Source organism: Ammospiza caudacuta, chromosome 36, assembly GCF_027887145.1.
Source record: "Ammospiza caudacuta isolate bAmmCau1 chromosome 36, bAmmCau1.pri, whole genome shotgun sequence".
NCBI classification, from domain to species: domain Eukaryota; kingdom Metazoa; phylum Chordata; class Aves; order Passeriformes; family Passerellidae; genus Ammospiza; species Ammospiza caudacuta.
In genome coordinates, this window is record NC_080628.1 from 335,953 (window position 1) to 349,816 (window position 13,864).

The 13,864-nt window shown below is 53.6% G+C and overlaps 1 protein-coding gene across 1 annotated transcript; it reads right to left on the reverse strand.

Moving 5' to 3' along the window:
• Window positions 1-1,037: 1,037 nt before the first annotated feature.
• Window positions 1,038-9,453, reverse strand: SENP3 (SUMO specific peptidase 3). The gene is made up of 12 exons (XM_058822921.1): window positions 9,421-9,453; window positions 9,285-9,338; window positions 7,776-8,247; window positions 7,050-7,322; window positions 6,305-6,416; window positions 5,218-5,365; window positions 4,545-4,592; window positions 4,389-4,466; window positions 3,550-3,687; window positions 2,959-3,042; window positions 2,128-2,178; window positions 1,038-1,378 (listed from the first exon to the last, which is right to left on the reverse strand). Exons 1-12 carry the CDS (start codon window positions 9,451-9,453, stop codon window positions 1,268-1,270), a joined length of 1,602 nt encoding a protein of 533 aa, XP_058678904.1. The 3' UTR covers window positions 1,038-1,267.
• Window positions 9,454-13,864: the final 4,411 nt, after the last annotated feature.

Genomic DNA, 13,864 nt, shown 5'->3' on the forward strand with positions numbered 1-13,864 from the left:
TGTGCTCGGGCCTCCCCCGCCCGGCGCCGCCTTAAAAAGGCCCGGGCCGCGCCTCCCTCCCGCGCCGCCATTGGTTTGATCCGCCCCGAGTCCCGCCCGCGCCGCGCGCTGATTGGTTTGGAGCTCAGAGCCGCGCGGGGATTGGTTGAGAGGGTCGAAGCCACGCCCCCTCCTGAGGGGTTGATTCATTCAATGGCGGAGGAGGCGCGGCTGGACCGAACCATGTGGAGGGAGGGGAGGGGGGGTTTGTGTGCCCCCCTCCCCGCCCCCGTCACGGGAGACCCCAAAATTTCCTGGGGTGGGGAGGAGCTCTTAAAGGGGCCGCGAACCGGAAGTGACGAAGGGGGGAAAAGTGGGGGGAGAGGAGGGGGAAGCCGCCCCTCCCCCCCCGCGCGGAGTGGGCGCGACCCCCCCGGGACGGGCGCGGGTTGGGAGAAATTGCCTAAAAATGACCCAAAAGTGGCACAAAAATGGCCCTAAAATGGTACAAAAATTACCCCAAAATGAGCCCAAATCTCTCCAAAATGTCCCAAAAAAGAAAAAATTCCCTAAAAATGACCCAAAAAGGGCCTCGAATGGCCCAAAATCCTGCCAAATGACCTTAAAATGCCCCAAATGCCCCCAAACTGGCCCCAAAATGGTCCGAACCCCTTCAAATTCTCCTGAAACTCCCCCAAAAACGACTCCAAATTCCTTTTTTTGCCACCAAAAATTTTTTATTTTTTGGGTGAACTTCGGAGGATTTTCCCCGAATTTTTGGGGCTTTTTTTGGGATTTTTTAAATTTTAATTTTGGGAAATTTTTTCAGGAGTTTTTTCGGGGCAGGTTGGGGATTTTTAAATGCTTTTTTTTGGAGATTTATTTCATGAATATTTTTTGAGTTTTTCGGGAATTTTTTTTGTATTTTTGGAATTTTTTGGCATTTGGAGCCCCCAAGACCCCCAAAATCCACCCATTTTACCCCCCCCCAAAAATCCCAATTTCTTCCATTTTTCCTCCATTCCGAGCCCATTTTCCACACGATTTTCAGATTTTTTTGAGGTTTGTTTTACATTTTATTTGGGATTTTTTGATTTTTAGGTTCGGGGAACTCCAAAAAAATCCCATTTTTCTTCCATTTTTCCTCCCATTTCTACCCCCCAAAAAATTCCCATTTTTGCGATATTTTGGCCGATTTTCACAGGATTTTCTGATTTTCTTCGGGATTTTTTTAACTTTTCCCGTTTCTGAGGCTCCGGGGTGCCCCAAAATCGGATTTTTTGGGGTTTCAGAGGGCGAGCTGGCAGTGGCAGAGCTCCTTGTACATGAGGCGGCGCAGGTGCGGCATGTCCTGCTGCGTGAAGCTGAACGGGCGCCCCAGCGCCAGGAACTTGCAGTACTGGGGGAAAAACGGGGAAAAAATTCACATTTTGGGGAAAAAAAATTCACATTTCGGGGAAAAAACACACAGAGAAAGGGTGGGGGGAAAAGGAGGGAAAAATAGGGGGGGAAAGGAGGGGGTTTGGGATGAGAAATTAAATAAAAATTAAATTTATTTTAGGGACAATTTATTTTAAAAAAATTCCCCCCAAACTTTTTGATATCCCCTGGAAATTCTCCCTAAAAAATCCCAGAATTTCCCCCCAAAACCAGCCACTAAAAATGCACCCAAAAATACCCCAAAAATCCCAGAATTCCCGCAAAAATTCCTCCCAAAAATTCCCCCAAAAAATCCCAAAATTCCCCCAAAAAACAAACAAACAAAAAAAACCCCAAAACCCTCAAATTCCACCCAAAAATCTTCCCCCAAATTCCAAAAATTTCCCCCAGAAAAACCCCAAAATTCACCTGAGAAATTCCCCCCAAAAACCCAAATTTCCTGCAAAAATCCCCCCCCTCAAAATCCCCAAAATCCTCCCCAAGCAAACAGAAATTCCACTACAAAATCCCCCAAATTTCCAGAAAATCTTCCCCCCCAAACACCCCAAAAAAATCCCCCAAAAATCCCAAAATGTCCCTCCAAAATCCCCCCAAATTTACCCAAATTTCCCCCACAACTCCACCAAAACATTCCCAGAATATCCGCCAGAAAAACCCCAAAATTCACCCAAAAAGTCCCAAATTTCCCCAAAAATCCCAAACTCCCACCTGCAGCACGAAGGCGCCGCAGTCGCTGTCGTTGTTCTGCCGGGCGACGTTCTGGGGAAAAACCAATCTGGGTTTGGGGCTTTTCCAGGGCTTTTGAGGATTTTTGGAGAGATTTTTTGGGGATTTCTGGGGGCGTTTTGGGGGATTTTTCAGGAGTTTTTTGGGATTTTTTGAGTGATTTTTGAGAGTTTCTAAGGATTTCTTAAAGGAGGTTTTTGGGGATTTTTTGAGAGATTTTGGGGTTTTGGGGCTTTTCTTTTAGAACTTCTAAGCACCAAAAATCCAAATTTTGGCCCATCTCAGGGCAGGTTTATGGAAACGTTTTTGTGAACTTTTGGGATTATTTTTTGTTTTTATTTCGAGGGTTTTGGGGCACATCAGGAGGGGATTTTGGCCCCACTCAGGGCGGATTTTGGGAGAAATTTTTGTGAATCTTTGGGATTATTTTGGGAATTTTTCAGATTTTATTCTGAGGGTTTTGGGGCACATCAGGAGGAGATTCTGGCACCCGTTCAGGGCGGATTTTGGGGGACATTTTCATGAATCTCTGGGATAATTTTGGGAATTTTGGGGATATTTTTGGAGGGATTTTGGGGCACATCAGGAGGGGATTTTGGCCCCGTTTTGGGCGGATTTTTGGGGTGAATTTGGGGGATTTTGGGGCACATCAGGAGGGGATTCTGGCCCCGTTCAGGGCGGATTTTGGGGGACATTTTCGTGAATCTCTGGGATAATTTTGGGAATTTTGGGGATATTTTTGGAGGGATTTTGGGGCACATCAGGAGGGGATTTTTGGGGTGAATTTGTGGGGTTTGGGGGCTCCCTGCTCACCATTTTGAAGGCTCCCCTCCAGCCCTCCCTGAAGTCCGGCCGCTCCTTCTTGTCGGCCTCGGCCTGCAGGTAGCGGCAGATGTGCTGGGGGCGGGGCCAAAGAGGGCGTGGTCAGCCAGAGGGAGGGGCCAAATAGGGCGTGGTCACACAGACCACACCCACTGCCTATCAGCACTTAAACCACGCCCTCAAAATGGGAAGAAACCACCTCAAAAGTGGGAAGCCACGCCCACTAAATTGTGAAGGCACGCCTCCAATGTCAGCAAGCCACGCCCACATCTAAAGACAAGTCTGATTTTTAACTCTTTTCATTCTAAAATAAATCAAACTTTCACTAAAAACCTACAATAGGTGTGGCTAAAATTAAACCCCACCCACTCTAATGTGGCCACGCCCCCTTTTCCCAATGACCACACCCACTTTTCAGAGCGGTTTCCCCTTTTTAACCCTTTCCATTCCACAAACAACACCATTTTTTCCCAAAACCCCCCAACAAGCGGGAATAAAACCAAACCCCACCCACTCTAATGTCACTGTGTGACCCCGCCCTGTCTCTGGGAGGCCCCGCCCCCTGCTCCGGGCCCCGCCCACCTTGGGGCAGCGGCGGTTGAGCGTGCGCTGCGAGTCGAAGTAGGTGATGGTTCTGCGCGCCACGTCCACGGCCACCAGCGACCAGTGCACCTCCAGGTGGATGGGGATCAGCAGCAGCTCCTTGCCGAAAATGTCCACCTGCAGGGGGCGGGGCCACGCGTGGGACACGCCCGCCGACGGACACGCCCACCCACAGAAAAGTCCCGGCGGAAATAGGAGGGGTTTGGGCAGGGGAGGGGTTTAATTAAGGAAATGGGAGGAGCTTAAATGGGATCTGGGTGTGGCTACGCCTGCCAGGGGCGGGGCTGTGGCTGTGCCACGCCCACCTCTCCAAACCCCGCCCATTCAATTAGGCTCCGCCCCTCACATTCTTGGTCCAGCCCTGTTTCTAAACCCACACCCACAACAGGCCACACCCACAATTATTCATTACCATACCTGGCCACACCCTCCCCTAGCCCCGCCCACCCCTCTAAGGCCCGCCCACCCCTGTAGCCCCACCCTCACGTTCTTGGCCCAGCGCCGCCTCTACAGCCCCACCCACAGATATCAATGACCACACCTGGCCACGCCCACACACGGACATGCCCACATAAGCCCCGCCCCCTGTGCTAGGCCCCACCCTCACGTTCTTGGCCCAGCGCTGCCTCCATAGCCCCACCCACAGACATTAATGAGTACACCTGGCCACGCCCACACGCGGACACGCCCACACAAGCCCCGCCCCCCGTGCTAGGCCCCGCCCTCATGTTCTTGGTCCAGCGCTGCCTCCATAGCCCCACCCACAGGTATTAACGAGTACACCTGGCCCCGCCCCCCGCGTTAGGCCCCGCCCTCACGTTCTTGGTCCAGCGCTGCACGCCCTCGTAGCCGCGCGTGCGCAGTTTGTCGTAGAAGAAGGAGTTGAAGAAATGCACCTGCCGAGGGGGCGGGGCTTAGCCGGGACACGCCCACGACGCCTGGGACACGCCCACCTGAGGCCACGCCCCCCTCACCTTGTCGGGCACGGCGTCCATGACGAGGTCCCCGTACATGTTCATGACCTGGGGGTGGGGAAACCGAAATTGGAAGGTCCAAAAATGCCAAAATTTCACCCAAAAAATCCCCAAAAATCACCTGAAAAATCCCCCAAAAAATCCAAAAAACTTCCCCCAAAAATCCACGGAAAAATTCCCTAAAACTCCCCACAAAATCTGCAAAAGCGCCAAAACGTTCCCAAAAACTCTCCAAGAGTATATTTAAAAACCAAAAAAAATTCTCCAAAAATTTTTTTTAAAAAACTTTAAAAATGCTAAAAGATTCCCCAAAATTCCCCAAAAAATTCGAAAGAAATTCCCCCAAAATTTTTTAAAGATCCCAAAAAAAAACCCAAAAAACTTTTTTAAAATTCCCCAAAACTTCCCTAAAAATTCCCAGAAACCCTACCAAAATTCCCAAAAAATTTTTTAAAATACCCCCAAAAATTCACCAAAAAAAAAATCCCCTAAAAAACACCCAAAATATCCCCAAAAAACACCAACAAAACCCAAAAAAACACCCAAAAAATCCCCAAAAAACATCAAAAAACCCCAAAAAAACCACCCAAAAAATCCCCAAAAAATCCCCAAAAACCCCCAAAATTCGCCCAAATTCCCGGATTTTCCCGGAGAGGCCGCTGCTGTCCCAGACCTGGTCGTTGAGCCAGTTGGGGCCGTAGAGCGTCTGCAGGTCGTCCATGGTGAGCACGTGGCGCTTGTAGCTGACGCGGAACCCGCGCAGCAGCGCGTTCCCGGGCAGCCGCTGGTACGACTGCAGCAGCTGCTGCACCGAGCCCCTCCTGACGAGCCAAATTAGACAAAAATCACTGCTGAAATATCCCAAACACACCCAAAAAAATCCCCAGAGAGCCCACAAAAAAATCCCCACACAAATCCCAAAAATCCCTGAAAAAGAAATCACACCGAAAATCAAAATATCCCCCCCCAAAATCCCCCCAAAACCCCTGGGAGCAGCGCTGGTGGGACTGCAAAGGCTGCTGCGCTGAGCCCCTCCTGAAGCAAAACACTCAAAAATAAACCACAAAAAATTAAAAAAAAAACTCCTAAAATTTTCTGATACCCCACCCAAAAACCCCGTTAAAAAAGTCCCTCAAAATATCCAAAAATTCAACAAAAAAATCACCCTAAAAACCCCGCAAAAAACTCCAGAAATCTCCACAAAATACCCGAAATTTCAGAGAAATAATCCCCAAAATATCCTCTGAAAAATTCCCTCAAAAACTTTCAAAAAGTCTCCCCAGAAAATCCCCAAATATCCTCTTAAAAATACCCCAAAGGAATCCGCCAAAAGTTCCATAAAAGTATAAAAAAATTCCTTCAAAAAATCTCCGAAAAACCCTGAAATCCCCTCAAATTCTCCCAAATATCCTCCAAAAAAACCCCCCCCTCAATCTCCAAAACCCACCCCCCAAAATACCCAAACAATTGCCCCCAAAAAATCCCCTTAAAAATCCCTGCCAAAAATCTCCAAAAAATCCCCAAAAAATTCAAAAAACTCCCAAAATCCCTCAAGGACCCAAAAACCTCCCAAAGTCCCTCCAAAACCCCCCCCAAAAAAATCAGAATAAAAATCCCTAAAAAAAAAAAAAAAAATCCCCAAAAAATCCCTAAAACAATTTTTAAAATCCCCCAAAATTCCCAAAAAATTCCCCAAAAAATCTGGAAAAACTCCCAAAATTGCAAAAGGCCCCGAAGTGCCCCAAAAGTGCCGCGGGCACCTCTGGGGGGTGCTGAACTCCTGCTGGAAAATGTCCTCGAGCTTCTCCACCACCTCGTCGGCGCTGACCGGGATCAGGCTCCCGTACGCCTGCAGGAACTCGTCCAGGATGCCTGCAAGTGGCAGAAAATACAAAACTCACCCAAATTCCACAAATTTCACGTGAAATCGAGGGAATTCTGAATGAAATCGGCGAAATTCCCGTGAAATTCTGCCCGAAATCAGCGAAGCTCCACGCAAAATCTGGAAGATTCTGAAGAAAATCAGGAAAATTCCACCCCAAACCTGGGAAATTCCAACAAAAATCTGAGAAATTCTGGCTAAAATCTGAAAAATTCCACTCAAAATGCTCCCTGGCGGCGCCATCGAGACCCAAAATCCAAAATTTACAGAATTCCGCCCAAAATCCCGGGGAATTCCACCAGAATCTCCAAAATTTGCCTCAAAATTCCTGCAAAATTCTGCCTGAAATCCACAAAACCCCACCCATAAATTGGATGAATTGGAGCTGAAATTACCAAAATTCCCCCCAACGTTTCAGTTCCCGATGACGTCATCACCCCAATCTCCCGTTCCCGATGACGTCATCGCCTCACACTCCCCATTCCTGATGACGTCATCACCCCAAATCCCCCATTCTTGATGACGTCAGCAGGCCCAATTTGATGTCACCACCCCACACCTCCAACCCCGCCCCCAATGACACAAAGCCCCGCCCCTGATGACATCACGATGACGTCACTCACTCTGCACGCAGGTCACGTGCTCCTCCCGCAGGGGGGGGCTGGGCTGTTGAGGGGGCGGAGCTCTCGCCGGAGGAGGCGTGGCCGATGAGGCAGAAGGGGCGTGGCATTGCCCGGCCAGGAGTGGGCGTGTCCCCAGCTCGGCCCCGCCCCCTCCGGTGACGTTGCTGATCAGGATGGGGCCCTGGGCGGGGGGAGGGGCGCAGGGGGGGGAGGGGCAGCCCGGGAGAGGCCCCGCCCCCGCCCCTCCCCCCCCCAGCCCGTTCAGGAGGGGGCCTGGAACAGAACGGGGGGGGGCGTGAGAGACCCAAAATTGAGAATTTTCACCCCAAAATCCCCTCATCTTCCACCAGCAGCGGCTTAAGCCACGCCCACTTTCAGTCAAACTCCTCCCTCTATTTTTGACCCCTCCCCCTCCCTTTTTGTCTCCTCCCTTAAAATTCTCAACCCCTCCCCCGTCCAAATTTGGGAATCCGGAAGGAACTGAAGCCCCTCCCTCCATTAAGCCCCTCCCTCCATCAAGCCCCTCCCCTACTTCAAGCCCCACCCCCATTTTTGCCCCTCCCCCACCCCAAGCTCCTCCTTCACTCTTTGCCCCGCCCCCTCTGAACCCCTCCCCAATCTGGAGCCCCTCCCCCACTTTAAGCCCCTCCCCACCACCCCTCCCCCCTCCAAACCCTTCCCTCCTTTAAGCCCCTCCCCCCTGTAGGCCCCTCCCCCTCTGCTCACCTTCCCCGTCCCCTCCCCCCGCGCTGTCGGGGTGGGGGAGGGGCAGCCCCGCGGGGGGCAGGGGGGGGAGGGGCGGCGACCCCGCCCCCATTTCCGGCCGCTGCTGCGGGGGGAGGGGCTCGAAGCCATCGGGAGGGGGAGGGGCGGGCTGGGGGTGGAGCCTGCTCCCGCGGGGCGTGGGCGGGGCTTTCCTCAGGCCCCGCCCCCCGCGCTTAGGCCCCGCCCAGAGCCCGCCCCGCGCCAGGAGCAGCCGCAGCAGCCGCAGCGCCCGGAAACGGCGCCGGGGGGCGGCCCTGCGGCACCGGAACCGGAAACGGCCCTGAGCGACCGGCCCCGCCCCCGCGGCCTGCCCGGGCCCCGCCCCCTCCCAGCGGGAGCGCGGGAAAGCGGCGGGGGGGGAGGGAGGGGGGGAGGGGCGAGGGGCGGGGCCTCCCCCCGCGGAGTGAGGGCGGGGCGGGGCTTCCTTCATGGGCTGGGAAAGGGGCGGGGCCAACAGAGGGGGAGGGGCGAGAGAAAGGGGGCGGGGCCAACACAGAGAGGGGGAGGGGCGAGAGAAAGGGGGAGGGGCCAACACAGAGAGGGGGACGGGAGAGACAAAATGGAATTAATTTACCAAAGAAACGGAATAACATCGGCACAAATTCACCCAAGATTCCCAAGAAATCCTCAATAATTCCCCTCAAAATTCCCTCCGATTCCAAAAAATTGCCTCCAAGAAAACCCCAAAATTAAAAAAAAATTGCCCCCAAATTTTCAATAAAAATCCAAAATTGCAAGAACTCCCCCAAATTTTCCCCCAAAACTTAAAAATGTTTTCAATAAAACTACAAATACTCCCAAATATTTTGAAAAGGAACCAAAATTCTCCAAAATTAACCCAAAATCCCTCAAAATCCCGCCAAAATTCCCAATAATTCCTCAATAAAAACACAAAGTTGCCCAGAAAAAACCCGAAACTAGAAAAATTCCCCCAAAATTCGCAATATGAACCCTTAATCCCCAGAACTTTCCCAAAAATTCCCCCAAATTCTCAAAAAAACCTCAAAATTAAAAAAAAAATTAAAAATTCCACCAATATTCCCCCTAAGTCCTAGAGAAAACTCCAAAAACTCCCAATATTCCCCCAAAATTTGCCCAAATCCCAAAATTTCCACCAAAAGCTCCCAATAAAACTCCAAACTTCTCTCAAAATTCCCAAAATCCCGCCAAATCCCCCCCAGAATTCCAGAAGGATTCTCAAAAACACACCAAAATCCCCCCCAAATCCTAAATGAAATCCAAAACCCCCTCTAGTTTCCCTGAACCCCGCAAAATTTCCCCAAATTCCTCCCAAAATTCCCCCAAATCCCCAATTCCCCCCTTCCCCCTTTCTCCCTCCCCTCTTCTCCCCCCGTAAACCCCCCCCACGCCCACCCCCCCTCCCGTCTCCCGTGGGACATATTTGGGCCATTTTCGGGCATTTTTGGGGCATTTTGGGGATTTTTTGGGATTTTAGGGCTCCGCGCTCACCCCGGGCCGGCGTCGCTCCCCGCCGGCGCTGGGCAATGACGTCACCGGGGAGCGCTGAGACGCGGAGCCTCCTCCGACCAATCGCCATGTTCCATTTTGGACACGCGCCTCCTTAAGCCACGCCCCCGCCTTTTACGGTCTTCACGCACTGCGCCTGCGCGATCGCCATGGAGACAGCGAGGCCGCGAAGCATCTTGGGATCCATTTTTAGCGCCTACAATTTTTTGATTTTTACCGAAATAAAGCGCCCAAAACTTTGAGGTTTGCCCGTGATTACTCGAGAGGGAAATTCCTGCGTTAGTCTACGCTTTACGGCGTGGGAAATTCCGGGATTAATTTACTTTTGAAGCGCGGGATTTATCCCCCCTTCCCGGCGCAAAGCCTGACGGGATTTATCCCCCCTTCTCGGCGCAAAGCCTGACGGGATTTATCCCCCCTTTTTTTGCGCAAAGCCTGACGGGATTTATCCCCCCTCCCGGCGCAAAGCCTGACGGGATTTATCCCCCCTCCCGGCGCAAAGGCCCACGGGATTTATTCCCCCTTTTAGCGCAAAGCCTGACGGGATTTATCCCCCCTCCCGGCGCAAAGCCTGACGGGATATATCCCCCCTCCGGGCGCAAAGCCTGACGGGATTTATCCCCCTTTTAGCGCAAAGCCTGACGGGATTTATCCCCCCTTCTCGGCGCAAAGCCTGACGGGATTTATCCCCCCATTTTTTGCGCAAAGCCTGACGGGATTTATCCCCCATTCCCGGCGCAGCGCCTGACGGGATTTATCCCCCCTCCCGGCGCAAAGCCTGACGGGATTTATCCCCCCTCCCGGCGCAAAGCCTGACGGGATTTATCCCCCCTTCCCGGCGCAGCGCCTGACGGGATTTATCCCCCCTCCGGGCGCAAAGCCTGACGGGATTTATCCCCCCTCCCGGCGCAAAGCCTGACGGGATTTATCCCCCCTTCCGGGCGCAAAGCCTGACGGGATTTATCCCCCCTCCCCGCGCAAAGCCTGACGGGATTTATCCCCCCTTCGCGGCGCGAAGCCTGACGGGATTTATTCCCCTCTCCCGGCGCAAAGCCTCACGGGATTTATCCCCCTTCGCGGCGCAAAGCCTGACGGGATTTATTCCCCTTTTTGCGCAAAGCCTGACGGGATTTATCCCCCTTTCCGTCGCAAAGCCTGACGGGATTTATCCCCCCTTCCTGACGCAAAGGCTCACGGGATTTATCCGCCATTTTTTGCGCAAAGCCTGACGGGATTTATCCCCCCTTTTTTTGCGCAAAGCCTCACGGGATTTATTCCCCCTATTAGCGCAAAGCCTGACGGGATTTATCCCCCCTTCCGGCGCAAAGCCTCACGGGATTTATCCCCCCTCCCGGCGCAAAGCCTGACGGGATTTATCCGCCATTTTTGCGCAAAGCCTGACGGGATTTATTCCCCCTTTTAGCGCAAAGCCTGACGGGATTTATCCCCCCTTCCCGACGCAAAGGCACACGGGATTTATCCGCCATTTTTTGCGCAAAGCCTGACGGGATTTATCCCCCCTCTGGGCGCAAAGGCTCACGGGATTTATTCCCCCTCTTTTTGCGCAAAGCCTGATTGGATTTATCCCCTTTTCCGGCGCAAAGCCTGACGGGATTTATTCCCCCTTTTAGCGCAAAGCCTGACGGGATTTATCCCCCCTTCCCGCGCAAAGGCTCACGGGATTTATCCCCCATTCGCGGCGCAAAGCCTGACGGGATTTATTCCCCCTCTTAGCGGAAAGCCTGACGGGATTTATCCCCCCTCCCGGCGCAAAGGCCCACGGGACTTATCCGCCATTTTGCGCAAAGCCTGACGGGATTTATCCCCCCTTCCCGCGCAAAGCTAGACGGGATTTATCCCTTTTTCCCGGCGCAAAGCCTGACGGGATTTATTCCCCCTTTTAGCGCAAAGCCTGACGGGATTTATCCCCCCTCCCTACGCAAAGGCTCACGGGATTTATCCGCCATTTTTTGCGCAAAGCCTCACGGGATTTATCCCCCCTCCCGGCGCAAAGCCTGACGGGATTTATCCCCCCATTCCCGGCGCAAAGCCTGACGGGATTTATTCCCCCTTTCCGGCGCAAAGCATGACGGGATTTATCCCCCCTTCCCGGCGCAAAGCCTGACGGGATTTATCCCCCCTTTTAGCGCAAAGCCTGACGGGATTTATCCCCCCTTTCCGACGCAAAGGCTCACGGGATTTATCCGCCATTTTTTGCGCAAAGCCTGACGGGATTTATCCCCCCTTTTTTTGCGCAAAGCCTCACGGGATTTATTCCCCCTATTAGCGCAAAGCCTGACGGGATTTATCCCCCCTTCCGGCGCAAAGCCTCACGGGATTTATCCCCCCTCCCGGCGCAAAGCCTGACGGGATTTATCCCCCTTTTAGCGCAAAGCCTGACGGGATTTATCCCCCTTTTAGCGCAAAGCATGACGGGATTTATCCCCCCTTCCCGGCGCAAAGCCTGACGGGATTTATCCCCCCTACTCGGCGCAAAGCCTGACGGGATTTATCCCCCCTTTTTTTGCGCAAAGCCTGACGGGATTTATCCCCCCTCCCGGCGCAAAGCCTGACGGGATTTATCCCCCCTCCCGGCGCAAAGGCCCACGGGATTTATCCGCCATTTTGCGCAAAGGCTCACGGGATTATTTCCCCCTTTTAGCGCAAAGCCTGGCGGGATTTATCCCCCCTTCCCGCGCAAAGCCTGACGGGATTTATCCCCCCTTCTCGGCGCAAAGCCTGACGGGATTTATCCCCCCTTTTTTTGCGCAAAGCCTGACGGGATTTATCCCCCCTTCCCGGCGCAGCGCCTGACGGGATTTATCCCCCCTCCGGGCGCAAAGCCTGACGGGATTTATCCCCCCTCCCCGCGCAAAGCCTGACGGGATTTATCCCCCCTTCCCGCGCAAAGCCTGACGGGATTTATCCCCCCTCCCCGCGCAAAGCCTGACGGGATTTATCCCCCCTTCGCGGCGCGAAGCCTGACGGGATTTATTCCCCCCTCCCGGCGCAAAGCCTGACGGGATTTATCCCCCCTCTGGGCGCAAAGGCTCACGGGATTTATTCCCCCTCTTTTTGCGCAAAGCCTGACGGGATTTATCCCCCTTTCCGGCGCAAAGCCTGACGGGATTTATCCCCCCTTCCCGCGCAAAGGCTCACGGGATTTATCCCCCATTCGCGGCGCAAAGCCTGACGGGATTTATCCCCCCTATTTTTGCGCAAAGCCTGACGGGATTTATCCCCCCTCCCGGCGCAAAGCCTGACGGGATTTATCCCCCCTCCCCGCGCAAAGCCTGACGGGATTTATCCCCCCTTTTTGCGCAAAGGCTCACGGGATTTATTCCCCCTTTTTGCGCAAAGGCTCACGGGATTTATTCCCCCTTTCCGTCGCAAAGCCTGACGGGATATATCCCCCATCCCGGCGCAAAGCCTGGCGGGATTTATTCCCCCTTTTAGCGCAAAGCCTGACGGGATTTATCCCCCCTTCTCGGCGCAAAGCCTGACGGGATTTATCCCCCCTCCCGGCGCAAAGCCTGACGGGATTTATCCCCCCTTTTTTTGCGCAAAGCCTGACGGGATTTAGTCCCCCTTTTAGCGCAAAGCCTGACGGGATTTATCCCCCTTTTTGCGCAAAGCCTGACGGGATTTATCCCCCCTCCCGGCGCAAAGCCTGACGGGATTTATCCCCCCTTCCCGCGCAAAGCCTCACGGGATTTATCCGCCATTTTTTGCGCAAAGCCTGACGGGATTTATTCCCCCTTTTAGCGCAAAGCCTGACGGGATTTATCCCCCCTCCCTACGCAAAGGCTCACGGGATTTATCCGCCATTTTTTGCGCAAAGCCTGACGGGATTTATCCCCCCTCCAGGCGCAAAGCCTGACGGGATTTATCCCCCCATTCCCGGCGCAAAGCCTGACGGGATTTATTCCCCCTTTCCGGCGCAAAGCATGACGGGATTTATCCCCCCTTCCCGGCGCAAAGCCTGACGGGATTTATCCCCCCTTTTAGCGCAAAGCCTGACGGGATTTATCCCCCCTTTCCGACGCAAAGGCTCACGGGATTTATCCGCCATTTTTTGCGCAAAGCCTGACGGGATTTATCCCCCCTCCCGGCGCAAAGCCTGACGGGATTTATCCCCCCTTTCCATCGCAAAGCCTGACGGGATTTATCCCCCCTCCCGGCGCAAAGCCTGACGGGATTTATCCCCCCTTCCCGGCGCAAAGCCTGACGGGCTTTATCCCCCCTCCCGGCGCAAAGCCTGACGGGATTTATCCCCCCTCCCGGCGCAAAGCCTGACGGGATTTATCCCCCCTCCCGGCGCAAAGGCCCACGGGATTTATCCGCCATTTTTGCGCAAAGGCTCACGGGATTTATTCCCCCTTTTAGCGCAAAGCCTGACGGGATTTATCCCCCCTTCTCGGCGCAAAGCCTGACGGGATTTATCCCCCCTTTTTTTGCGCAAAGCCTGACGGGATTTATCCCCCCTCCCGGCGCAAAGCCTGACGGGATTTATCCCCCCTTCCCGGCGCAAAGCCTGACGGGATTTATCCCCCCTCCCGGCG